Source organism: Felis catus, chromosome B1 (genome assembly GCF_018350175.1).
Source record: "Felis catus isolate Fca126 chromosome B1, F.catus_Fca126_mat1.0, whole genome shotgun sequence".
NCBI lineage: Eukaryota > Metazoa > Chordata > Mammalia > Carnivora > Felidae > Felis > Felis catus.
In genome coordinates, this window is record NC_058371.1 from 198,490,834 (window position 1) to 198,518,531 (window position 27,698).

The 27,698-nt window shown below is 50.7% G+C and overlaps 1 protein-coding gene across 11 annotated transcripts in view; it reads left to right on the forward strand.

Moving 5' to 3' along the window:
- Window positions 1–27,698, forward strand: part of SLC2A9 (solute carrier family 2 member 9) — a 262,356-nt gene that overhangs the window by 172,371 nt on the left and 62,287 nt on the right. For 9 of the 11 annotated variants that reach the window (XM_003985513.6, XM_019829751.3, XM_019829752.3 and 6 more), the window contains 3 exons: window positions 894–1,081; window positions 12,787–12,897; window positions 25,548–25,649. In XM_003985513.6, coding sequence (XP_003985562.1) covers window positions 894–1,081; window positions 12,787–12,897; window positions 25,548–25,649 — 401 coding nt within the window. The remainder of the gene's footprint in view (window positions 1–893; window positions 1,082–12,786; window positions 12,898–25,547; window positions 25,650–27,698) is intronic. The other 2 variants (XR_006597235.1, XR_006597234.1) reach the window with 1 other exon arrangement.

Genomic DNA, 27,698 nt, shown 5'->3' on the forward strand with positions numbered 1-27,698 from the left:
GGCTGGAAATTTGCAGTGTTCAGCCTGGAAAAGGCCTAAATCACATGGGCGAGTTTGAATACTAGGAAGATTAGCCCTTTGAGAGTATTTCCACGCAAGGCTCCTGTGTCTCAGAGGGAAAGGGCCCTGGAGGTCATTTAGTTCAGTTCTCCTTCGGATGACGGAATCTCCTCCCAGAATCCTGGCCAAGAAGCAGGCAGTCTGACCATCTGAGTGCCTCCAATGAGGAGAGCACACAGGTCCAGGCAAACAGGAGGTGCTCAGTAAATACTTTTCAAAGGAATACGTCCTGTGTGTGAAGCTCTGAGCCCGGGTTTAGTGTATATACGTCATCTGGTTACTATAGCAGCCGTGTGAGGCAGGAATGCTTACAAACCATGGACAGATGCACTGTGGTAGCAGGGGATTTGAACCCAGGGCCCCCAGGAGACCAGTGTTTCCTCCTGGCTCTTCTCCTAGCCAACCAGGTGACCTTGGGCAAGTCTTTGCACATCTCTGGGCCTCTGTTTTCCTTTTCTTTTTTTTTTAAGTTTTTAAAAATTTTATTTAAAATTTATTTTTGAGAGAGGGGCAGAGCGCGAGCAGGGGAAGGGCAGAGAGAGAGGGAGACACAGAATCGGAGGCAGGCTCCAGGCTCCGAGCTATCAGCACAGAGCCCGACGTGGGTCTCAAACTCACGAGCCACGAGATCATGACCTGAGTTGAAGTCGGTCGCTTAACCAACTGAGCCACCCAGGCGCCCCTGCTCTGTTTTTAAACAAAGGCTCGGGACTCCTCGGTTTCAAAGGCCCCTGCCAGCTCTGTCCCTGACAAGGCGTGTGTCTGGGTGGTGGGACCGTCCACTGCAAACATCCTAATCCCTCCTGAAAGTCTGTGATGGTCCCTGTGTGCAGCCTTCCGAACCTTCCTGGGCAAAGAGGATGTCTCCCGAGAGGTGGAGGAGGTCCTGGCAGAGAGCCACTTGCAGAGGAACATCCACCTGGTGTCCGTGCTGGAGCTGCTGCGGAGTCCCTTCGTCCGCTGGCAGGTCATCACTGTGGTCGTCACCATGGCCAGCTACCAGCTCTGCGGTCTCAACGCGGTGAGCGTCCCTGCGCAAAGGGCGGTACCAGGGGGAGGTGACTGCGGGGTGGGGGGGGGGGGGTCAGGGCTCGGGCCTCGGTGCCTGGATCCGGTCCTGGCTCTGCCACCTGCACTGGCTCTGCGCCATCAGGCAGTCACGTGATCTGATCGATCCTCAGTTTTGTCATCTGTAAAATGGGCTGATGTAATAACGAAAGAAAGAATCCACGCAAAGTGTTCAAAGCAGCAGCAACACAGTCACCCCTTAATAAACACCATTGTTTAATTTAGTGATCCCGAAAACTCGTGTTTCTTAATAGAGTAGGAGTTAGGAAGCTGTAAGTGAGAGATGATTTAAATAAAAGTACTCTTGGCTGGGCTGGCTTCAACATGGGACTTTGGTGTGGGAGGACCTCAGGCTTGAAAGGAAAACTTTCCCGGGGCCTGAGTTAACGTGGGCAGGGAGATCGAGCGGAGGCGGGCGGAATCTTCTGTGAAGTTCCCCAAACCCAGGACAGACGCAGCTGACCCCTTCCCTCCTGGTGGCTCCTGAGGGTAGAATCCAAGAATCCCAGGACCAGGGAGCAGGCTCGGGATCGTTATCATTGCTGCTTCTGGAAAATAATGGGTTGCACTGTGCAGTGGTGAGTTCCCCATTTACGAAGGTGTGCAAGCCAGCTGGCAGGGCAGTGTAGAGGTACTCACATAGCTCAGGAGAAGTGTGGCTGGGTCCAGAAGGAGGAAAAAGGGGCCCTTCTAAAGAGCCCCAGATAAAATAGCTCCATAAGCCCGGCATCCCCTAAAAGTCGGCATGGGAGTGTCTGGGGTATGTAGGGGGAGGTGACATGAGATGAGAGGGAGGCGTCCCTGTCCAGAGGGGGCAAGGTGACAGCATGGAAAGTTACAACCACAGTGTTTTGCCTCATTTGAACCACTCTTGATTCTATTTTTGGAAACGTTGGGATGAGCTGAAATCGACTTGCAACTTACTTATTTTTACCTTTTTCCTTGATCTGTTGAAAGCCAGCAGAAGGAGGAGGTGCCCGGGGCAAACAGCATGGCCTTGGACACCGCCTGCTGTTTCCTGCACTTCACAGCTCCAGGCTCAGAGCCAGGACCCTCCCTTTTCTGAGAAGGTAGAGAGGGAGCGTCTCCGTTTCCTCAAGCTAACATTTGGAGTCGTAAAAGCCACATATGGAATCTGTATTCAATGAGGCATTTGGATCGAGAGCCATGACATTTCTAAACAGAATCCTCTCCTCTCCCGGGACATAAATTTCTGATTCGCGTTCCCTATAAAACTTTCTGTATAAATCCCACTAGGGTGTGTCTGTAAACCCCTAGGCCTAGGATGGGGAAAAACTGTGTCGTCCGCTCTGGGGACCAGCGGTAGTGAGGTCTCAGCTCGGGGCACCCCGCCCTCCTCATACTGATTACCGTTCCTGTCTTTTTTTATTGTCGTGAGCGCATTTGACACGAGATCTACCTCCTTAGCAAACGTCTAAGTGGGCACTGGAGTCTTGTTAACTGTGGGACGGGCTTTGCGCAGCACATCTCCGGAGCTCGTTCATCTTGCTTGACAGGAGCTCCGTACCGTTGATTGTCAGCTGCCCGTTTCCTCCTCCCCCAGCCCCTGGCGACCACCACTCGCCCCGCTCTCTGCTCCTGTGAGTTTGCCTGTTTTAGACCCATCGTGTAAGTGGAAGCATGTGGTACCTGTCCTTCTGTGACCAGCCCACTTCCCGCGACGTAACGTCTACCAGGGTCACCCAGGTTGTTACAGGTTGCAGGATGTCCTTCTTTTCTTACTTTTATTTTTTATTTTTTTGAGGCTGGCTATTATCCAGAGTGCAGACACCTCTCCGAGATCCTGGTTGCAATCCAGACCAAAACCCGGAAGTGGGATACTGACTCATGTGGCAGTTCGGTTTCTAATTCTTTGAGGACCCCCCGTACTGTTTTCCATGGTGGCTGCACAAGTTTCCATTCCCACCGACAGTGTGCAAGGGCTCCAATTTTTCCACATCTTCACTGACACTTTTTTTTTTTTTAAATAATGACCATCCTAACAGGTGCAAGATGGTATCTTATTGTGGTTTTGATTTGCATTTCCCTGATGATGACTGATGTAGAACATCTTTTCATCTGTCTGTTGGCCATCTGGAAGTCTTCTTTGGAGAAATGTCTGTTCAAGTCCTTTGCCCATTTTTAAGGGGGGGCTGTTTGGAGGTTTGGTGGGGGGTCGGTTTGGTTTGGCTTTGCTATTGAGATATAGGGGTTCCTCATATATTTTGGAGATTAACCCCTTATCAGATATATGGTTTGCTGATATTTTATTTCATGCTGCAGATGGCCTTTCCACTCTGTCGATTTTTTTTTTCTTTCCTGGGCAGAAGCTTTTTAGTCTGATGTAGCCAGTCTTGTTAATTTTTGCTTTTGGTGTTGTATCCAAAAAAGACCAATGCTATGAAGTTTTTCCACTACATTTTCTTCTAGGACTTTCATAGTTCTTATGTTTAAATCCTTAATCCATTTTGAGTAAAGATAAGGGTCCAATTTCATTCTTTTGTACGTGGATATCCAATTTTTCCAACACCATTTGCGGAACTATCCTTTTCCCATTGAATGTTCTTGGCACCCTTGTCCAAGGTCAGTTGAGCATCAATGAGTTTATCTCTGGGCTGTCTGTTCTATCCCATTAGTTTGGATGCCTGTCTTTATGCCAGTATCACACTGTTTTAACTACTGTCACTTTGTAATATCTTTTGAAAAGAGGAAATGGGATGCCTCCAGTTTTGTTCATTTTCAAGATTCTTTTGGCTATTCATTGTCTTTTATGGTTCCATATGAATTTTAGGATTTTTTTTTCTATTTCCGGAAAATATGCCATTGGGATTTTGATGGGGATGGCATGGAAGGCGTTGAATCTGTAGATCATTTTGGGTGGGGTGGCCATTTGGACAATATTAAATCTTCCAATCCATGAATGGAATATTTTTCCACTTATTTGTGTATTTAATTTCTTTCATAATGTTTTATAGTTTACAGTGTAAAAGTCTTTCATTTCCTTACTTAACTTTATTCCTAAGTATTTTTTGATGTTATTATAAATAGAATTTTTTTTCATTTTTTTTTAACATTTATTTATTTTTGAGAGACAGAGAGAGACTGAGCACCAACAGTGTAGAGGCAGAGAGAGAGGGAGACACAGAATCCAAAGCAGGCTCCAGGCTCTGAGCTGTCAGCACAGAGCCCGACTCGGGGCTCGAACTCGCAAACTGTGAGATCATGATCTGAACTGAAGTCAGACGCTTAACCGACTGACTCACCCAGGAGCCCCTAGAATTATTTTAATTTCCCTTTTGGATAATTCATTGTTAGTATATAAAAACATGACTGATTTTTGTATGTTCTGTATCCTGCAACTTTACTGAATTTGATTATTAGTTTTAACAATTTGTGCGTGTGTGTGTGCGCGCGCACGCTATCTTTGGTGTTTTCTACATATAAGATCATGTCATTTGCAAACAGTGATGCTTTTACTTCTTCCTTTCTGAATTGGGTGCCTTTTCTTTTTCTTGTCTAATTGCCCGGGCGAGGACCTCCAGTACTATGTTGAATAGAGGCAGCGAGAGCGGGCATCTTTGTCTCGTTCCTGATCTTAGAGGGAAGGCTGTCAGTTTGAGGAGTGTGGTGATATCATAATATGATGTCAGTGGAGTAGGACGTTAGCTCTGGGCTTCTCCAGTATGGCCTTTATTATGTTGAGATAATCTTCATCTATTTCTTGCTGTTTTAGGATTATTTCTAATCTTTACGTCAGAAGTAACACTTGTAGCTTGGCATGCTGAATTTGACATAGAGCAACATGCTCTGGCCCAGTATCCAGAGGCCTGGCTTTCTGTCTCACTGTGGCCACAAACCTGCAGTGGGACACCTAGGCCAGTCACTTCCCCTCACCCAGCCTCTGTCTGCTCAGCTGTAATAATAATAAAGCACACCTTCCCTTAGCACTTAGCATGAGCCAGAAGTTGTCCCCATGGCAGTCCTGTGAGTTACACAGCACTGTTAGGCACAGAGACACTGGGAGACTTTCCCTAAGTCACATAGCTACAAATGGTAGAAAGGGGATTTGAGTCCCAGCCATTTGGGCACAAGGTTTGGCTGCTTAAGCCCTGAGCAGGGAAGGCCCCTAAGGCCCCCTTAGAGCATCCCCATATGGGACACTGGACTGTGTCCCCAGGTCATCCGCAGGCAGCCAGCGAGACAAGTCTTACCTCTTCTGTTTTACGTACAAAAGGACAAACACTGGTTAGCAGCAATCTCGGTGTCAGAGCCCAGCTGTCCTGGGCCCCGGTCCAGGCTCTGCCCCTGCAGCTCTTGCCCCCAAATCCAAATATCGCACGAGGCCAAGAAAGAATGCTAACACAGATGAAAATCTTGAAATGCCCTTCAAAACTTGCTTCATTCCCTTCATTTTGCCAGAAATTATTTGGGGGATGTGGTCTGTGGTTTAAGACGTCACAAATACTGCTAGATATGTCCTATTTATCACTTTATTCCAGCCCCAAATGTCCTGCAGGAAGTGGTGCCATCCCCATTTTGTAGAGGAGGAAACTGAGGTTTACAGAGGGCCAAGGACACGCTCAGGGTCACAATAGGAGGGGTGCCCGTGCTGTCAAACTCACACGTCCTGGTTCCAGGTCTTCTGCCCTGGAGCCCCTGCCCAGGCTTGGCCAGCCCATCTCCTAAGGGCCAGGCACCTGCACTAAACCAGCAGCTCTCAGCCTCAGCACCGTGCACACTGGGGGCTGGAAGATTCCTTGTCCTGGGGCAGGTGGCGGGGGAGCTGTCCTGGGTACTGCAGAATGTTCTGCGGCATCCCTGGCCTCTGCCCATTAGATGACAACCTACCCCACCAGTTGTGACAACCAAAAATGTCTTCAGATGTTGCCAAATGTCCCCTGGGGTAAAATTGCCCCCAGTGGAGAATTACTGGGTTAAACCAACGTTACAAATTGCTCAGTACATTTTTGCTAACAGAATCAATGAATAGATTCCACAAAGCTTAGAAATCAGGCAAAAGTTGGATTTAACATTTAATTGTTTCTAAATTCCTTTTCAGCACTGGATTCTTTTTTCTTCCTTCTCACAATGGCTTTCAAATTCCCTCCTCTAAAATTAGGCTTAAATCCTTCATTTTATGCAGCTGCCTTCTTCCTGAACAGTTTGTTGCATGAAAACCAGACTTGCGTGTGAATGTTCAGTCTCTCACCAGCAAGGAGCCCCCTGGTTACAGACTCCCTCCCCTTCCCTGGGGTGGTCACAGCAGCTCCTACACCCACAGCTGTCCCTCCCCTCCCCGTGACTGTCCTCGTGAGGGAAGGCCACCTCTCGTGGTCCCTGTGTCTCCAGCACCCAGAACTGCCCATGGCACATGGGAGGCGCCTGAACGCTGGGAGAGAGTGGGGAGAGGTGAGAAGAACAGGGGCAGGGAGGGGGCTGCTTCCATCAAATGCTTGGGTTGAGAATTGGACCGACGCCATTGTCACACCTGCTGCAGGAAAACCAGTTTTCTTGAGACTTCCTGAATGTTCTGGAATACCCAGGATTATAGTATCCTTATCGACACCTGGGGTTGCCTTCCTCTGGACTCCTTCCCTCTTGAACAGAGGAAGCCAATCATACCGACTCATCTGGGCCTCGGTTTCCTGTTATGAAAACGGGGGATATTAATGCTCAGTCTGCAGAGCTTCTGTGGGGGGTGATAGGAAGTTATGTACGTGGAACATGTCACAGATGGTAACCGTTGAGCTTACGTTCCATCTCCCCTCCCCTTGCCCTTATCAGCAAGACTGTTTCTAACACCGTGTTCTTCCCTCTCTCGATGCCACTCTTTTGCAAACTTGGCTGCTCCCACTATGCGGTCTTGGCTGGGAAACAAGGCGCTGGAGCTTGTTAGAAATGGACGCAAAACAAGAGTGGAGAGGCTCAGGGCGCAGGCTGCAAATAAGCCTGGTGATGCCCATTCTGGACCCTCGGAGGCGTTTCACGGCCTCCCGAGTTGGTCCACTCGGCGGGTGCCCAAGCGTCACAGCGTTCCCGGGCAGTTCTGTGTCCCTCGGGTCTGTCACCTGTACAACTGCTGTGTAACACCTCCCTTTGCTGCTACACCAGATTTGTGAGGGCAAGGACACGTGTGTGCTGTTCCCCTGTGTGGTGCACCTGCCGTGCCTGACAGAGCACCAGACGTCCCCTCCATAAAGAACCAAATGGCAGGGAGGCAAGGCTGGGAGGGTGGAGGGAGGGAGGAAGAAGGCCTTAGACATGATGCCTTCCCCCGGGGGAGCCCGGAGCCCTCTGATGGTCTATCTCCTTTGTCGACCCATCGTCAGGAACGCTGCAGGCCAAATCCTGTCTTGCACAAAACTCCTAATCACAGGTTGTGAAGCATTGTAAATAGCTTTTGTTTTTGAAGTTTCTTCCCAAATAACGTCCTAATTCAAATTAGAAGGATTGAATGTTCTGTTACCTCCGTAACTGAGACCCTTCACTGAAAGGATTTGCGATGTCCCCAGATGGGGAGAATGCTGCACGGAGGCCCTTTGCGTGGCTGCCCCAGCATTCTGGTCAAGAGGACATGTCCTGGAGTCCGTGGTGTTCAACCCCCAGCTCTGAACTTGCAGGCTAAGGGGAAAGTTGCCACGACTGCTCCGTGCCTCAGTTTCCCCAGCTGTAAAGTGCCCCCCCCCCCATATGATGGCACGAAGATGGACGAAAGGATGTCTATAAAGTTCCCAGCACAGAGCTGCCCTGCCCTGAGACCCCGGGCGCCTGGGTTCCAGCCCACACCCCCACCTCCCAGCCCTGGAACCCAGGTTAGAAGCTTAACCCCTCTGCCCTTGGTCACTGAGATGTGACTGGGGACATGACTCAAAGGCGGTATCAGCTGGTTGAGGGCTGGGTCAGCGTGAGGTTATGTTTTTACCTGTAAAGGAAGGAGCAAGATAGGAAATCCAACACTCTTAAGAAAGCTTTTAAAAACTAGCATGTTCTGGCCACCCTTAAAATTTGAGTCCTTATTTCGTATCTTTCTGGATTTCCAAATAGAAAGAGTGAGGGGATTGAGAGGAAGCCCCTCCTTGCTGAGTGCTGGAGGCGCCCCATCAGGTCATCCAGCGATGCTCATCAGGGTGTGAAGTGGCCCAGGAGAGGCGGGGGCGTCACTCGCTCATTCCTGCACATCCATGGTCAGGTCCAAGGGGCCCTGATGGCAACGAGCGGTGACACTTGAGCTCTGGATGCACCAGCTCTGCGAAGACTGGAGTCTGGGCTCTAGAATTGTCTGGAGAGCAGGGGGTCTGCTTCTCTTTGCTGCAGAGCATGTTGTTATCCTTTCCCAGGATGCACCTGCTCCCTTCCAGCCCCCGACGGAACCCCCACCCCATTCCACCTCAGGAAGGCAAGCAGAGGCAGCAGAGAGCAGGAAAGGATTGGAAGGACCTGAGCCCACATCCCAGCTCCGCCACTCTTGGCCGTGTAGCCCTCACTGGGCCGAGCCTCACTTTCCTCATCTGTTAAATGGGGGCAAGACACCTACCCCACTGGGTTGTGTGAGGATGGAATTAGGACACGTAGATGATAGATTTGGGGGTACAATATATGAGCCTTTTCTCCCCTCTGAAATTCAGAGCAGGTTAGAGAGATTGGCACAGGAATCGGATAGATGGGGGTCACAATGTCTCCTCTACTCCAGGTGGAGCAGGATTAGAGGTTGTGACCCCAGAAGTTGCCATGAATTCTGCATTCCCAGATTCAAGGCACCTCCCCAGTCAACAGGAAGAGGAAGCAACCCCAGCCCCGACTCCACAGGGTCCCTCCCTGCATGGACAGAGCAGAGGGGACACAAGCTTCCCGCGGGTGCACAGAGAGCCCAGCAGGGGCACATGTGAGCGCATGAGTGTTTCCTTCCAAGGGCCCTTCATTCCTTATGTGAGTCCTTGTCCCTTGGGCTGAGAGACAGTCGTGTTCCTGAATGGGAGTAGGAAATGAAGGGAAAGGAGGCCCCTGCCCTACAGTAGGTCCAGCACTGGCGCCACCCCTGGGAGCTAGTGTTCGATAAACGACGAGATGTCCTTTGTCTTCTACCCTTCAGCGTAGATCCCGTGCGTCACCATGGGTGGAGACAACCTGTGTGTTGACAGCTCTCTTTCTCTCTCTGACCTCTGCTCCCACCTTTGCGCCTTCTCTCTCTGAACTCCGTCCTATAAGGACCCTCATGACTCCATTTCCAGCTCACCTAGATAATCCAGGATAACTTCCCCTTGTCAGGACCCCTAAACTTAACCACATCTTCAGAGCTGCTGTGCCAGGTAGTGTAACGTATTCACAGGCTCCTGGGGTTGGGACACAGACATGTTTGGGGGAGCCACTGTTTGGTGACCACCCCCTGCAAGCACGTGTTGAGCCCATATTCTGCCAGAATCGCCTTGTTCCGGGCAAAGGCAAATCAGGTGGTTTCTTGTTCCTGAAGGGTTAGCCAGAGAGATGGGTTAAAAGGCCTCTCTCAGGAGGAGGCCAGCTGCAGGCAGGGCCCTGGGCATATATGGGATTCCGGGGCAGATGATGGCTAGAGGAGGCATTTCCAGTTAGCCAGCTGCACTAACAGCCCAGCAAAGCCCGTGCAGCAGGAAGGACTGTGGGGCAGGAAGGGAACAGGCCTGGGTCTGCACTGCTCTGGTGCGACGGGCTGTGTGTGGTCTCTCTGACCACACTGTCACCTGCACAAGCTGTTGAGAGAGTTGAACGTGATTATGGTGCTATGCTTTGTCTCTAACACGCAGTGTCGGGAGTTGAGGAGGAGGGCCTTGGGGCATCCGAGGCAGGCAGTCAGGAGGCCTGCGCCCCCCTCTCCAGGCTGCGAAGCAGACCCTGAAGTACTTCCTCCCCAAGCCATGCGCACGACTGTGACATGTTTCTTCACCAAAGAACAGTGGTGTCTCAGGAGAGACCTGGAAATCTTCTGGAATGATACCCACCGTTTGTTGTACACCAGCTCTAGAAAAGACGCTCTACTTCATCACTTTACAGCTTGTTTGCAACCACCCTGAAAGCCAGATCTTTTTTCCCTTCTTCAGAGACGCGTAGTCCCTTGCCTACAGACCCACAGTTCACCGGGGGCCGCGCCGGGGTCAGATCCGGTATGCAGGCCTCCAGATTGCTGTCCTTCCAGTCCTTCTCTGGGGGAGGAGACAGTCGGCCACCTGAGAACCTGACTATGTCAAGGATGAGGTCAACACAAAGCACCCTCCGCGGGAGGGTTTGCTGTGGGACACGCTCCACCTTTCCTGGTACTTCTGGGTCGTCTGACGCCCTCAAACTGCCTGATCAGATAAACCTCAGTGCAGGAAGATAAACCTCAGAGGCCGTTACCTTCCTGCTCTGGAAGGTGATTCAGGGGGAGAGCAATGGCTTTGGGAGCCAGCACTAAGATGCGCAGACCTCACCCCCCACCCCACCCCCGCACCCCTCCAGGGACGGGGCCAGCCCAGCAGGAACACCTCACAGGCCCTGGACTGGGGGAGGTGGTCCTCAGGGCTGATTTCTGCCTATCAATGAATAGGTACATTTACATATGAAATGACTCCCCACCTTGAGCGTGTAATTTTATGCAAATGATTCCCTTTGCTAAGGTTTAACCCCCTCTGGGGAAGCCCGAGGCTACAGGGGGAATTGGAAGCAGGGAAGGGGGTTGCAGGGGGTGTGAGAAGCCAGGAAGGAGACCCCGGGGCAAGCAGGGCACCGCTTCTGCGGGAGAACACAAATCCAGCGGGGTCCGAAGCTGGCGGCTCTGGGGTCCAGACTGAGGCTGAGAATACCGTGATGTCCGCAAGGTCGCCGGGGGCTGGAAGGGGCCGTGGAGCCTTGGCTGTCGAAAATCAGTGACTTTGGGTAAAGGCGTTTCTGCTCCTCTGATCCAGCCCTGCAGATCTGCTGGGGGTCACAGTGAACCTTCAAAAGGGAGTGGAGATCATACAAACAAATCCAGCGAGGACTGAGGCTTTCTGGAATAATTTTGGCTGCTGTCACAGCCCCAAGAGCTATAGGAACTAATGAATTTATCAGGAGCCACGTGTGTACTCTGTGAATGTGAAAGCAAAAGTAGAATCTAAATTCTAATTTCTCAGCTCAGTCAAGTGCGAGCAGGCACAGGGGAGAGGGTCCTTGTCTTTCGGGAGCATTGAAACGCATTTCGCCCAGAGATGCATCAAGTCCCACAAACTCACAGAAACGCATGCGGTCCTTTTTACTGGGCCCTGAGCGTTGCCCGTAACTTTATGAAGAATTACTCCTGTCGCTAAAACATAATCCATCTGCATATATGGGTGCAGGTCCTAAATTCTGTCTTCTCCCCCGAGGCACGAAATTTTTTTTGGTAAACAAATGCTGGTAACAAGACAAATCTGTAGAAACGAGCTCTTTCCAAACACAAAGTAAGAGGCTGCGCTCGGGCCTGACAAGTTATAGCCAACGAGCTCTAATGTTTCTTAATAACGATCAGTGTCAATGCTTCTGAGGCCCTTCACACAGTGGGTTTCCCCGTCAGATGTCATGGAAAGGACAGCACGGGTTTCTGTCCTCTAGCAAACCCTTGCTCTTTGAGGAACGGTTGGGATTGGGAGAACACAAATGACCCGTGTCCAGCCCCTGGACCCAAAACTTTAATAATGAGCAGTGACAATTCTTACCCAATTCCTGATACCCTCTCCTCTTTGAGGAGGAGAAGGAAGCCCAGCAGGACAGAGGTCATTGCTTGAGGTCACACAGCCACCTCAGCATGGAGCCAGGTCTCCAACCTCCAGCAGTGGTTGTCGGAGGTCCCGTGAGAGTCGTTAGGATTAGGTTTGGTCTCCAGTGGCAGAAACCTCCACACATGAGGGAAGTTGAGAGGGGTGGCCCAGCCGTCCCAGGACCACGCATCCTGCTTTGCCCAGGGCGTCCAGATTTGTGTCTGTTGTCCTAGACTAATTATTAACAGTCTCAAAAGTGCCCAGATTTGGCTAGTAAATTACAGCATCACTCTGAGTGACGACACAGGCTTCTTCTAACCTCGCACTCTAGCATTTGAACAGGTGGCTTGCATTTCAAAGCAGAGGCTCCATGTGTAGGTTTGTAAGTTGTGTGTTACACAACCCTTAGGAGCGCCATTCACATTGTCCCTATTATAGATTTACTGTGACGGTTTTCTAGCAGTTGACATTAAAGCATCTTGTGGATCAGGGACCTTTTGTGTTTCTCACGGAGTTGCCATGGGGACTAATAGCATGCTATCCTGTCACCTAGTGATCCAAGAAGGCTGCTGAAGCTCCAGCCATCACATTCACCATCTTGACAGCAGAAGGGAGGAAGGGCAAAAAATGGGATCACACGTCCTTGATGGAAAGCTCATTTTAAGGAGACTTCCAAGAAGCCTCACCAACATTTCTGTTCCTATCTCATTGCCACCATCGGCTGAGCACGTGTTGCCCCCAGTGTGGTAGTTCTGTTAGTGATGAAGAAAGGGGAGAGGAGGGAGCAGGAAGAAAACACGTAGTTGGCCACATCATACAGCTCCACTCTGGATGCAGCTGTGAATCTCAGAGACCACCTTGGACCTGAACTTAATTTGGGAAATAGATGCCTTTCACTGACTCTCCTCCCTTGTTTTTCTTCCCTTTGTTATAGATTTGGTTCTACACCAATAGCATCTTTGGGAAAGCTGGGGTCCCTCCGGAAAAGATCCCATACATCACCTTGAGCACCGGTGGCATTGAGACTTTGGCTGCCATCTTCTCTGTAAGTGAACTGACCGGCTATTCCTGAGAACGTCATAGGGGGTGCATAGCGCTGTGGGGACCCCCAGACCATAAATGCGCTGGCCTTTAAAGGAGAATGTCCTTTGTCTCTCCAAAGTTACCTGAATTTTAGGAGTTTATCATGCAGCTCATGATGTTTTACCTGTTTAGAGAATATTCTCATCTATATTTTGCTCCCCTGTTATCTTTTTTTTAATAAATAGCTCCCTTCTTAGAACTCTCACCTGGTCACAGATGATACAGTGTGATCAACACCCAGTGGAAAGGGCCATTTCTCCCTGAGGGTCCAAGCGAGAGTCCCTGTGAGCCTCGGGTCCATTGCCATGACTTTAAAAGTGTTTCTAAAGCATTAGCTGTCACCTTTGTACCCCAAACATGTAGGACTTTGGAGAGAAAAGAAAGGAGAAAAGACATTCGCGTCGATCAGTGTAACAGAGAGTGACTTTATAATAAGCAAAGGGGACGCTGGGATGGCTCAGTCAGTTAAGCATCTGACTCTTGATTCGTCTCAAGTTGTGACCTCGTGGTTTGTGGGATGGAGCCCCCGCTTTGGGTTCTGTGCTGACAGCATGGAGCCTGTGTGTAATTCTCTCTCCCTCTCTCTCTGCCCCGTCCCCACTTGTGGTCTCTCTCCCTCTCCCTCTCCCTCTCCCTCTCCCTCTCCCTCTCTCTCTCTCTCTCAAAAATAAATGAATAAACATTTTTAAAAAAGAGTTTAACAAGAAGCAAAAGTGTCCAAAAGAAGACACAGAACTCATCACTGTCAACCTCAAAGATGCACGATAAACACACTGTAGGGAGGAAGTTGGCAATTTCACAATTTAGCAGAAACCGCACAGGCCTGGCAATCAGACCAAACTAGGCTTGAGTCCTGGTTCTGGAACTTCTTGGCCGTGTGATGCTAGACAATGCTTTCAACCTGTCTGAGCTTCGGTTTCCCCTTTGATGAGCTGTCGGATTCTCTTCTACCTTGTTGGGGTGAGGTCCGTGCCTCACCTTTTGGGCACGTAGTACACGATGGGGCTCACTTCCAAAGGACAGAGAGGAGGCGGGGGAATCAGAGTGAGGTTCTCTGACCTTAATGGAGAAGCTCATTTATTTCCACTCGCGTGCACCGACTTCTGCTGGCGGGATTGACCTCTGCAAACAGGCAGAGGCTCCCAGTGGCACTTCTGACTCACTTCTAACAGAACGCTATTTTGCTCCTTGCTCTCAATGGGCATCCTAACAAGATGCTTCTAAAAATGGACGTCAGGAAAGCGTTGAGGACTGATGTTCTGTCTCCCTCTGCTTTCTCCCATGGCCTTGTTCTTAGAGGAAAATACCTCACTGCTTCACAATCTGGGAGTTTCACAAAATTCTCCTTTTGAGTTTCAGACTCCCTCCCCAGTCTGTGGCTGTCAGTGTTTACAGTGATCCGTGAAAAAGCACAGTCAGTCTAGAATGATAATGATAGGAAGTTACAGGGTTGGTTTTGGGAGTTTTTTGGTTAAGTATTTTGTTGTTGTAAGAAATCAGCATGAGCTCATTAAGGTAAATTTGTAGAATTCAGAAAAATAGAAAGAACCAAAGAAGAGATCCACAATCATAAGACCCAAGGACCTTTGGTAAAATCTCCCCTTGGCCTTTGTGTGCACAGGTGGATGTTCTGTTCTTACATGTAGTAATCTTGCTTTTGTTCACATAACCTCGTGCCAGAATTGCTTTCTGGTTTCCTTTCCATTTTCTTGTCTGAGAAACGTTTTGTTGGAATGTAAGGTGTATACAGAAAAGCATGCTGATCATCGCCCCTGGGAATTAATGCTGGTTGTGGCTCTTCGGAAGTCGACGGTCCCGTCCGTGCCCCAACTGCTGTCTGTGGGGCTGGGGCTGTTGGGTGTCCCCCTTCGGAGCCTGGACGGCAGAGCCTGGATTCTGACCCCAGCTCTGTTCTTTTTGAGCTGCGTGACCCTGGCGAAGTTATTCAACAGCTCTGTGACTCAGTTTCCTCATTTCTTTAACAAGGACGTTGCCCTTGCCTTATAGAGATGGGGTCAGGATTGAACAGGTGAATACATGCCAGCGGTGCCTGGCAAACGGTGTGGGCTCACAGAGTCTTAAGTACCCCATTTGTCAACACTTGTCATCTTAAGTAAGGCTGTGATGAACACGCCTGCAGAGAGCAGGGTTTTATGAGGACTCTCGTGATCTTCTGATAGGTGAGGAAACCAAGTCCCAAAGAACTGGCTTGCTCAGGATCGCACAGCCAGTAGGGAGTAGGGAGAGCTGGCATCGAGGGCCCCCGCTGCTCCCCAGGACCCGGAAGTGCTTTACCTGGGATCTCAGGAACGCTCACTCACATCACTCCTCAAAGTCAGGTGGTCGCCCTGGTTCGAAAGAGGAGCAGAGAGAGTAACGATGCCTCCAGCCCCGTCTCCCTGACCCCACGTGCCCTCCTTCCGGTGCCCTCTCTCTGGCCCGTGGATCATCTTCACTAAAAGCTGACAGTATTTGACAGAGCATTTCTTGGAAGTGCTAATCGCAGGAAAGAGGGAAAGTGACTTCCCCCTCCTGGGAGAGGCAGGGGTCAGACTGGGAGTCTGCCTGCCTCCTGCCTTCAAGTGTGGATCATGGTGGGTCGTGGTCACGTGGCATGTGTGTTCCAGAGGAACCTCCATGCGGGCCCTCTGTGGAGAGTGATGGCTTCATAGCCGTCACGGTAGAGTCGTTCACGCACGCACGCATCCGTTCCACAAGCAGTTCCAGCACACCCATAGCATGCTTGTGCCAGGGGGTCACCAGTGAAGTCGTCGCGTTCTAGGGAGAAAGATCCAGAAACAGACACATACCACGTGCGGCCCTGGGATGAACTCTCCTGGGAGGGCTTCCTGGAGGAGGGCCCCAGGAAGGCGAGCACTGAAGGTCCAGCAGACATGAGCCCGATGATGGGAAGGGAAGTGCACTGGCGGCCTGTCGCCTGGCCCTGTGCACATGGCCCCAGTCATCTGCACCCCTCCCAGCGTGTCATCTAAAGGAAACGGAGATGCAGAAGAGTTCCTTGGGAGCAGTTCTTAACACGGTAGCATTTAGCCTAATCTCTGGAGCACCTCAAGATTGACTCCAGCATGAGGCAGGGAGTCTGAGGTGGAGCTAAGAAAAAGAGGGGAGAAAGAGCTAAGGCTGTAGAGCCCGGCAGCTCTGAATTCAGAGCCCAGTGACCCACCTGCAGCTGAGTGGTGTGGGGAAAATTGCCCAATATCTGTGAATTTGTTTGTCATCTTTAAAATGGATGGGGCACCTGGGTGGCGCAGTCGGTTAAGCGTCCGACTTCAGCCAGGTCATGATCTCGCGGTCCATGAGTTCGAGCCCCGCGTCAGGCTCTGGGCTGATGGCTCAGAGCCTGGAGCCTGTTTCCGATTCTGTGTCTCCCTCTCTCTCTGCCCCTCCCCCGTTCATGCTCTGTCTCTCTCTGTCCCAAAAATAAATAAAAAACGTTGAAAAAAAATTTTTTAAATGGACATAGCCAGGCCTGCGTGGGGTAACAATACTGTCCCCCCCCCACACACCAAATGTCCCTGTCGTCATTCTTGGAAGCGTAAGCATGTAACCTCACACAGCGGAAGAGGCTTTGCAGGTGTGGTTAAGGTACGGATCTGGAGATGGGGGGTCATCCTGCACTCACCAGGTGGCCCAGTGTCATCACAAGGGTCCTTAAAAGTGAAAGAGGCAGGGTTGGGGGTCACGAGGGACAAAAGCAGATGTTGGAGTGGCAGTTGCTGTCTCTGGTAGAAGAAGGGGCCACCAGCCAAGGAGAGCTGGTGGCCTCTGGAAGCTGGAAAGGCAAGGGACGGATTCTCCCCTAGAGCCCCCAGAAGGAACACAGCCCTGCCAGCAGCTGTGATTTTTGCCCCACGAGACCCATGTTAGACTTCTGACTTCCTTCATCCGCTGAGTCTGTGCTAATCCGCTACGGCAGCCACAGGAAACTAAGCCAGCACCTTCCAGAGCTGTCGTGGAGGCAGACGTCAGTGTGCATGAAGGCCACGGCAGCAGTCCTGACAGCCAATCTTCGCTAAACCCCTTGGCCTCTCCGAAGTGTCCATCACCTTGTTTCCCAAGATACGGACGGACACTGTTTCGTCCAGCCCTGTGAGGCAGCAGCCTATCAGAAAGGACTTTCCAATGTTTCTTCTTCTTACCGAGTTTTTGACAGTCTGTCAAAATGGCTTTGGGACCCAGGACACTTGAGAAAGACATTTTTGTTCATTTGGTTCGCAATTAATTTTGGCTCCTGGCACTGCTCATTGGCTTGGGCAGCTGTGAATCATTGCATCTTGCAGAAACAGCTGGTTTTCCAAGTGGATTTTCTTGGCGCAGCATTAACTCTCTGAGCGAGCCCCCACCGTGTGTCACGCAGGCCGTGGGAGCCCGAGTGTCAGCTGACACGCGGGGCAGCAGCTTGTGGAGCGCGAGCCTCATTCCTTCGAGAAGCGGAGACTGCCTTTTCTAACCAGGGGGAGCGCAATCCACATTAAGTCATTCTTACTCAGGAATGGGCTGTGTCTAGCATTCAAGTGGGAAAAAGAATCCTACTGGCTCCCCCGCCCCCCTCTGCCTCCCAACGAACACACAGTTTCGGAATCAAAACCTTCAGAGTTCACAGCTGCATCTCGAGCCCCTGGATCTGGTGCTTGTTGGAGCAGAAAGTGGGCACCGACAACCAAGCAGGATGGTGGAGTGTTTGGGCTCCATGGGCTCATGGCCCTGAGCTCAGTCGCTGGGTGACCTTGGGCCAGTTAGTTGACCTTGGGCCAGTTAGTTAACCTCTCTGAGCCCCTGTTTTCTCTAAGGGAAAGTGGGAATAATACAATAAGACCTCCACAGGTCTTACCATGAGAGCTATACAGTAATTCACAGCACTTGACATAAGACAGGTGCTCAGTAAATGTTAATTATTACTATGGGTTGAATTGTCATCCCCACAGAATTTATATGTTGAAGCTCTAACGGTACCTCAGGAGGTAGTCATTACAGGTGTAATTAGTTAAGATCATTCTGGAATAGAGGGACCACCAATCCAATATAATTGGCATCCTTATTAAAAGGGGGAAATTTACACACACACACACACACACACACACACACACACACACACAGCATCATGTGAATTTTGAAGGCATGCTACCGAAGGCAAGAAACTCCCAGCAGCTAGAACAACCTTGGAACAGTCTTCCCTGCACCTTCAGAGGGAGCACGGCCATGCTGGCACCTTGATCTCGGACTCCCAGCCTCCAGAACCGTGAGAGAAGAAATATCTGTTACTTAAACCGCATAGTTTGTGACCCTTTTGCCGGCAGCCCTAGCAAACAAGTATAGTTTTTGTTGGTTACGAGTGCTCCAGAAGAGAACCGGACAGAAGCCGTGGAAAAAGCTGAAAATGCCCTCCCGCCTTCCAAGGAAATTGGAAGATGAAACTTGCAGCCAGAGTGTTTATTCCGCCAACACTCAGCAAGTGCTGGCGGGGCCCCTACTCTGTGCCCGCACAGGTGTAGGTGTGTGGGATACATCAGTGGACAAAGGAGACAAAAGCCCTTGCCCAGGAGAAGGAGAGCTCCTAGTCGGAGGACAGACCGGGAACAGCAGTGTGAGCTAAGTCAGGTGTCTGGTGGCTGATACAGGAAAGGATGCGGTGAGACGCGTTGGTGCAGATTGAGGGGGCCTGAGAAGTGGGGCAGGTTGCTGGAGTGCATTGTGGTCAGGCTCAAGGGATGAGGGTGCTGTCCAGGTAGCCAGGTCGGAGGACGGATTAGACGGATTAATTCGGGTGGGTGGGTCTGTAGGGTGGGCAGGCCATCCATCGGGAGCCGTGACCTTCGGTGGAGAGACACAGCCAGCCAAAATGTGCCTGGAGAAAGGGAGCCAGGAACCAACACCCTGGCCCCCCATTCTCTTCCCTCCTGATTTCTTCCCTTGCCTTGCCTTGCCTCGCCTCGCCTCGCCTCGCCTCGCCTCGCCTCCCCTCCCCTCCCCTCCCCTTCCCTTCTTTTTTTGCCTATTTATTTTTGAGAGAGAGAGAGCATGAGCACAAGCAGGAGAGGGGCAGAGAGAGAGGGGGAAAAACAGAATCTGAAGCAGGCTCCAGGCTCTGAATATCAGTGTAGAGCCTGACTCAGGGCTCGAGTCCATGAACTGTGACATCATGACCTGAACAGAAGTCAGATGCTCTTTTCTTTTCTTTTCTTTTCTTTTCTTTTCTTTTCTTTTCTTTTCTCTTCTCTTCTCTTCTCTTCTCTTCTCTTCTCTTCTCTTCTCTTCTCTTCTCTTCTCTTCTCTTCTCTCCTCTGCTTTTCTTCTGTCCTCTCCCCTCCCCTGTCCTCCTCCTCCCCACCCTTCCCCCTCCTCTCCACTCCCCTTCCTTTTCCCCTCCCCCAAGGACAGCCCTTCCTCTTCTGGAGGCCAACAGTGGCCCCTGTGCTCAGGAACACATCAAGCCAGGCAGAGACTGACTTCATGGGAAGAGCAGAGCAGAAGAGGCCTGGCCTGGAAGGACAGGAAGAACAGGGCCTCCCTTAGGATCTTGTCGAGGAATGAACCCTTACAGGGCTCTGCAGCCCCTGAAATGTCAGGAATTCTGCCAGCCACCAAATGTTTCATGCCCTTTATCCGTAGATGTAAACAAAGCATACAACCTAGGCAGATCTCTGCCTACAAAATTCATAGTAGTATGAAATTCAAAGTAATATCTGTAAAATACTGTAAATGCACTTAAGTCAGATTTGGAAGCATTGAGTCGCATTTGAAATAAGTGACAGTTTAGATTTTCCTTCCCTGGGTCCCTTCCTTCTCTCCTCATGTGTTTAATCATTTAACACAACGTGCAGTGAGCTCCCCGTTAGTTTGCTAGAGCTGCATAACAAAGCACAGGAAGCAGAGGGATGTGAACAATGCAAATGCATATTCTCACCTTTCTGGAGGCCGGAAGTCTGAGACCCAGGTGGCAGAGGGCAGATTCCTTCTAAGACCTGGAGACGGTGTCTGTTCCAGGCCCCTCCCCCAGCATCTGGTGCTACACAGAGACTTGAACCCCCATGTTTACAACAGCTTTAATCATAAGACCCCAAACTGAAACAGCCCAAATGTCCATCAAATGTTGAATGGAGAAACACACTGTGGTATATCCATTCAATGGAATACTTCTCAGCACTAAAAGGGAATAATATATACAACAGGGATGAATCTCAAAAAGAGCAGTGATCACCAATGTGGAATTCTAACCTAATCTAGTCTACTCTGATCTAGAGTCACGGAAAGCACATCAGTGGTTGCTTGCAGCTAGAGAAAGGGGCACAAGGGTACTTTAGAGTGATGGAAATGTTCTGTATCTTGATGTGGTCACGGCTTTATAGGTGTATAAATTTGTGAAAACATACCAAACTGCACAATTAAAGTTGGTACGTTTTATTGAATCTAAGACCTTAATCTAAGTCAATACAGCTGATTTTTTTAATGTTTATTTATTTTTGAGAGAGCACAAGTGGGGGAGGGGCAGAGATGGGGGGGCGGTGTGGGGGGGTGGGTGGGAGTGGGGGGCAGAGGATCCAAAGCAGGCTCTGCACTGGCAGCAGCGAGCCCAATGTGAGGCTTGAACTCACAAACTGCAAAATCATGACCTGAGCTGACGTCAGATATTCAACTGACTGAGCCACCCAGGTACCCCTATAGTTGATTTGTAAATACTAACAACAGGGGTGCCTGGGTGGCTCAGCCGGTTAAGCATCCGACTTCAGCTCAGGTCATGATCTCACGGTTTGTGAGTTCCAGCGCCCGTTGGGCTCTGTGCTGACAGCTTGGAGCCTGGAGCCTGCTTTGGATCCTACGTCTCCTTCTATCTCTTCCCCTCCCCCATTTGTGCTCTGTCTCTCAAAAATAAATATTTTTTTTAATGCAGTTTAAATACAACAACAACCACAAAAACATTCTCATTTTCCTTCCACCAGCATCCTAGCGCTGTGGGTGGGCAGTCAGCGCTGAGTAAATGGCTGCTGAACGGCTGAATGACTCCGTGGGTCAGGAGTCCCCAGAAGGGATTTCTTGGAGGATGACAGTCCATCCCCAGCTGACATCAGTAACTTTCAGAAGCCACTGTTCATCTTGAGTTAATGTTTTCACTAATGATTTTAATGCTGAGTGGAAATACCGCGTTTACCCTAATCCCTTTCAACAGGCTGCACATTAAAACGATTTAAAAGAGGCAGAGATTTTGAAGGAAGGAGCCCTGCAGGCTGATTGGTTTTCCCACTAGGATGGACAGAGTTGTTTTTATGTCTTTCGCTTTCACAGCTGTTTCCTTGGTGTCTTCCTAGACATCTTGAGAGACTGTTTCCGAATCAGTGATGGTGTTTCCAGCTCTACCTTGGCTTCAGTTACTGGTTCATCAGGAGACTTTAGGGAAGCGAAACAACCAGATGCCCCACTCCGACCCCAGAGCACTTGATTGTTGGCATCATGATGTAAGACAGTGGTTCTCCACTGGTTTGTATTGGGGGCACGCTTGCTGACATTGAAATTGTTGGCGGTGCCTTAGGAGTAACTAAAACAAACCAGAAAAAGAAAAAAGAAACGCTAACGTCAGTGCCAAGCATACATTAATCACAGCATAACAATGCAACACGTGTTAATCTCGGGGCAGCAACTTCAGTGCCCTGTGTCTTGCAGTGACTGATTCTCGTCATGGTAATTCCTGTCGTCGTTTCAGTGCTCTGTCACTGGGCACTTAACCCAAGGAGATAACGTTGTCACACATTCTACCTATGGGCTGCCTTCGTCTTCGTGCCAGCTGAATTGTGGGCTCTGTCGTGTTAACTCTAAGAATGGCGATGCCATCCTGAGATTGTAATAGAAACATTCTACACGGTGAAGATTTACACATGTGGGTATTGGAAATCACTGGTGATGGGGAAGAGTAACAATTTGTGACTCAGGGCAGAGGGGTTTGTGTCTCCAGTGCTTTAGCTAAGTCTGTTTCTTAGACTTTTTTTTTTTTTTTTAAGTAGAAAAGGCTTATTGTAGGGGCGCCTGGGTGGCTCAGTCAGTTAAGTGTCCGACTTCGGCTCAGGTCATGATCTCACGGTTTGTGGGTTTGAGCCCCGTGTCGAGCTCTGTGCTGACAGCTTAGACCCTGGAGCCTGTTTCATATTCTGTGTCTCCTTCTCTCTCTGCCCCTCCCCTGCTCGCACTCTGCCTCTGTCTCTTGCAAAAGTAAATAAACATTATTTTTTTTTTTAAAAAAAGGAAAGCTTATTGTAGAAAACTTGGAAAAGACCGAAAACTAACAAGAAAAAATAATAACCACCTATTCCCCCCAACCAGAGTTAGCCATTATAAGCTGTTTTTGCATATTTTTTCCAGGGTATATTCATTCAATAGAATCGCGACTTACAAAACTGCATACATGAGTATATGCAAGGTACAGCTCTGTGCCCTGCTCTTTCCCCTCAGAAGTGTAACCTCATGATTTTTCTGTTCTTTAAAATTCTTCTAAAATACGTGAATTCTGTAATTATCATCAGGATATTCCGGTATTTGGTGAGCCGATTCACTTCTTGGTAGACTTCTAGATGGTTTCTATTTCCTCATTCGTATAAATTACACTACAATTGAAGGTCTTTGTCCGTGAGTCTCCCACCCAATGTCTATCTCCTTGGGATAAATACCCAGAAGGTGAATGACTGAATCCAGGGCTATGGATATTTTTCAGCCATCCCTGCAGTGTGAGGGAGCATGTATTACACTTCCTTACCTCTGAGTAGCTCTGTGTGACTTTTGACACATCCCAGAGTCTCTGATCGCAGGTGTCTCTAACGTTCCCCATCCCCCAGCCCACCTGCCACCCAGGGGCCCGGTTTCCCTGCACCTGTTCCTCCCGCCCTGGCAGCCCGTATCAGGACCTCCCCTTTGGTGGGACCCAACTCATGAGGGTTTGGGGAGGAGAGATGACTTAGATGCTGGCCCTTCTTTCTCTCTAGAACTTTCTCAGCAAGCACTGATCTTTGCTTTCTCTAGGGGTCTCACTGGGCCTAACTTCCCACTGAGTGATCTTACTGTCCTCATCGTCCTTTTCTGCAATATGTGAACTGTCGTACCTGCCTTACAAAGATAAACCTTCACTCAGTCAGCAGACACTGGCTCAGTACCTGCCAGGTGTGCTCTCCTAGGTTCTGGGAAATAATGAAGCTCCCGTTCTTCAAGTGAGGAAGGAGGGGTCAGGGAACAGGTGCTATACATCCAGGTGCCACAGGAAGCTATTACAAAGTGGGGGCTTGGTCTGTTTCTAGTTTGGAAAATTGTAATGTCTCAAGAACCAGAAAGACTTTGTAGATGATCCCAGCTGTGCCTCCTACCAGCCACGTGACCTTGGGCAAGTTCCCAAAACCTCTGTGTCTCAGTTTCTTTACCTGTAAAATCTGACAAATAATGGGTCCTACTTCATAAAATTGCTGTGAGAGTTAAACAAGTTGATGCCTGATAAGCGCTTAATGCAGCAGCAGGCACATCACAGGCACTCAGGCAGAGGTCATCACACGCTAACCCATCGGCATCAGAACAAAGGAGCGAGGAAGACACAGAAGGGTGACTGGCTGTCTCAAGGCCACATGGCCAGTTAGAGGCAGGAGCTGGGACCAGACCTGGTCCCCCCCTTGACTGCAAGGATGTATTATCTGCCATTTGCTGGAAGCCTCTGTGGTTCCCGCGCCTACTTCAGACACCGTGAGTTCTTGGCCTCTGATTGCGTAGCTATGCTGCAAAGACACTATTACCACTTCCGTTTGTCAGGTGGGGAAACCGAGGCTTCCAGAAACTGAACCCCCTGTCCTGGGTGCAGAGCCAGGACTTGAAGCCAGGTCTGCCCATTTCAGGTCCAGGCACATCTGGATGCCCCCTGTGCTCTGCTCTGATGGGTCAGGTGTCAAGGAGGCCAAGTTGAGGCGCTTGGGTCAGCCTTGCCTTCCTAGGCCGCAGAGGGAGGGGCTTCCGGGAAGGAAGTTGTAGATGCTTTTGAGACATGTGGCCGTCAGCCAAGGACGTTTCCTCCCAGGCCACTGACTTTCTGAGCCAGAGCCCCCCTCCCCAGTCCCCTCAGTGTTCATACCAAGCACCCAGCCGGCCTGGGGCTATGCCTGCCCACCTTTGGTGTGTGCTTGGCCGAGTGGCCAACAGCCCTTGCCAGCTCCAGGAGAGCTCACCCAGAAGCCTTTTTATCACCCGCCCTCCTCAGAGTAGGGTGTGAGGAAAGAGGAAAAAAGAGGAGTTTTGGGGTTTCCCGCAGAAACACTCCTTCAGGCTTTGAGGCAGGATTGGGACTGTTCAGTCTGATGCTCTGGCTTTTGAACTGTCATCTGAAGCTGGCGGACAGGAGCACCTGTTCCGGTTTCATGGCCCCCGGCGGTGGCACTCCTTTCCCTTATCCAAACCAGATGGCTCACTTGACCCACTGGTCCCTCTGCCTGAGGAGCTACCGCCACTGTTGCCTTCTCCAGGAAGCCTTGCCTGATTGCCCAGTGGAGAAAAGTTGTGCATTTTTATTCAGACGCCCTTAATTCAATACTCCCCTCCCCCAGCCCTCTCTGTTTCTCTCTCTATCTCTTTCTCACTGGCTGTGTGATGGCCACTGAGTTACTTCACCTCTTTGACCTTCAGTGTGCTCTTTCTGTGCAATGAGACGGGGGAAGAAAGAGGAGGGAAGGCACTTGACAAATTGGAAGACTTGTTATGTGTTTTGAATGCAGCCGCTTATTTAAGCACCCACCCCTTCCAGGCAGCCTTGTTGTAGCGAATTTTGGACCTCCTTGCACAGATAAAGGCCCTGGGGCTCTGGGAAGGGGAGTCATATGCCAAAGCTTACACATCTGGAAAGCCAGCGACCCAGAATATAAGCCCAAGTCTGCCTGTTTCTGAAACTCGGCTACATGACTGTTTTTCAGGGTCGTTAGCAATTAGAGGAGCTCAATGAAGAGCCCTTCCTTTACCCAGTGGAGAGGTAGACACAGGGGCCAGCCGGATGGACGTCAATGACAGTCCTAGCTGTGGGAAGCTGGGCCCGAGGACACGGCTTCAGGAGCCACAGTCACGCTGGCTTCCTGGTATCAAACCCCAGAATGAAACTGACCCATCCGGGCACCGGCAGAGTGGAAAGCGTCAGAACTTTCTCTGTCCACTCTTACCCCTGGGCCCCTGCTTTGGGAGTCTGCCCCTCTAAAAACTATAAACGGGGCCATAAGGAGTGGAGAGCCCTTGCTTTCGGCCCGCAGGCTGGCTCCAAAGAGTGGGCAAAGGGCTACGGCAACCGTATCCACTCATTTCCTCTTGCAGACCAGCTAGCCGATGAGCCCATCCTTCCCTAACAAGAAAGATTCGGAGGAAAGGGGAACGTGTGGGCACACAGTAGGTGCTCAAGAATGGTGGCTTTGTTCTCCCTCCCTTTCTCATAAAGACCTTGGCCTTTCTGGCTGTGGCCTCGGAGAATGTGACGGGGCTGTCTGAAGGTCAACGCCGTCCTTTCACCGTGGCCCCAGTGCCGGTTCCTGGCACCACGTTCCCCTCCTCCTGCTGCTAGGAGTGAAGTATAACCACCTCTCTCTGATCCTGACTTAGGGCTTGGTCATTGAGCGCCTGGGACGGAGACCCCTCCTCATGGGCGGCTTTGGGCTGATGGCCCTCTTCTTTGGGATCCTCACCGTTACATTGACGCTGCAGGTGAGAGCACACGCCCGTCGTACCCCGAGGGACACCGGCACGGAGCTGGCTTCCGGCTTCGGTACTCCGGGGCCTTGGCGTGGGAAGTTTGCGAGGCCGGCAGGCACCTCTTGCAGAATGAATGGCCTTCCCGAGGGGCATCTCAGCTCAGAAGCAGCCGGTGCCCTCGCGGAGGAAGGTTTGGTGAGGGGCCCTGGACTCAGAGACAGAGACTGGATGGACAGTCCTGTCGCTGCCTCTAATGAGCCGTGTGATCTCGGCCAAGATATGTCCCCTCTCTAAGCCTCAGTTAACCCATCTGTGGAACAGAGGAGACCAGAGGATCCCTCAGATGCCTCTTCCGGCTCCCACGTTTCCACACAGCACAGCAGGCGCTGTCGTATAAGACACTTCCACAAGTGCCCGTGGGCTCCAGCAGGAGCTCCGGCCCTCAGGGCCCCATCTCTAAAATGGGAGAGCTTTCCGTATACCCAGGGGTGTTAGGAGGACTGATTGAGAAAACGCACTTACAGTACTCGGCAGGGCCCCCGACCATGACGGGGGCTCGGAGAAGGTACCTAATCCTGGCGAGAGTGGTGTTTTCCCCTTTTATGGAGACCGGAAACTGAGGCATAAATATTAATGAATAAGCTGCCCAAGGTTCCACAGCTAGTAAATAGCAGAGCTGGGATGAGATTCCAGGATCGTGGGGTTTCCTTCTGCCCCTGCCCTGCTCAGGACAGCACGCAGTGACCGAGCACTGCCTGTCTTAGCGCCAAGGGAAGCGTGAGGCCAGGTCACGGTGGTCAGCCAATCTGGGCACTTTTCAAAAATGAATCCCTAGATGGAAAGTTGCGTGTGTTGATCATTTGCCAAATGTCTTAATGTCCCAAAAACCTCTAGAAAAAGGCAAGGTGAGCATGGCAGTGCCTGACAGACAGAAAGGACATGCTGCTGGGCGCGCTGACCAGGCGGGAGGTGGCCACGTCTCCCTTGGGGGTGATGTGCTGGCAGTGACCTCTGCTTCCCAGCTGCCAGAGCAGGGGTGTCCCGCACAGGGTGCCTTTGCAGGCCCCTCAGACTGACCAAGCTGGCTCCTTCACCAGTTGGGCGATGTTCTGGGACGTTGTGTCAGATGTCTGGAAGGGCTGCTGAAGCACGTGGGCCCTCTAGGCCTCATGCCACAAGGTTTCAGAGCTCTTCCTGGCTTGGCTGCCCTCATCTGCCCATGTCCCCCTTTCCCTGCTCTGCCAGCCCTGTTCCCAGCAGCCCCCAAAGAGACTGCCCTTTCCTCTTCCTGGGACCTCCTCTGCTCACCTGGCTTCTCTCACTTTCCAAACCCACGAGGACCTGGATACCCCTTGGATACCTCTTCCTCTGGGAAGCCTTCCCTTACCCAGTGTCTCAGTGAGGCAACCTTCTCTGTGCTCCCAGGGACCCCAGGGGCAACCCTGCACTATCACTTACCACACAGGATTGGCTTTCCCTGTTGACTCATCTCTCTTTTCCAATAGGCAGTTGTGGGGGTAAGTGCCATGCCTGTGTCATTTCTGTATTCCTACCTCCCAGCCCAGGGCGTGCCACTCAGGAGGAACTAAGAACAGTCTGCCAAATAAACGAATAGATGTATGTATGTATGGGTGGATGTATGGGTAGATGGATGAATGATGGGTGGATGGGTGGATAGGTGATGGATGGATGGATGATGAATAGTGATCGGTGGATGGGTGGATGGATGATGGATGGATGGGTGGATGAATGATGGATGGATGGATGGATGGATGGATGGATGGATGGGTGTGTGGATGGATGGATGGATAAATGGATGGATAGATTATGGATAGGTGGATGAATGTATGGATGGATGGATGAATGGGTGGATGGATGCATGGACGGATAGATGATACATGGATTGAAGAAGGTGTGGATGGATGGATGGATGATAGATGGAGGGATAGATGGATGGAAGAAGGTGTGGATGGATGATGGTTGGATGAATGGGTGGTTGGATAGATGGATGGATGGATGGATGGATGGATGGATGGATGAATGTGCGGGTTGATGGATGGA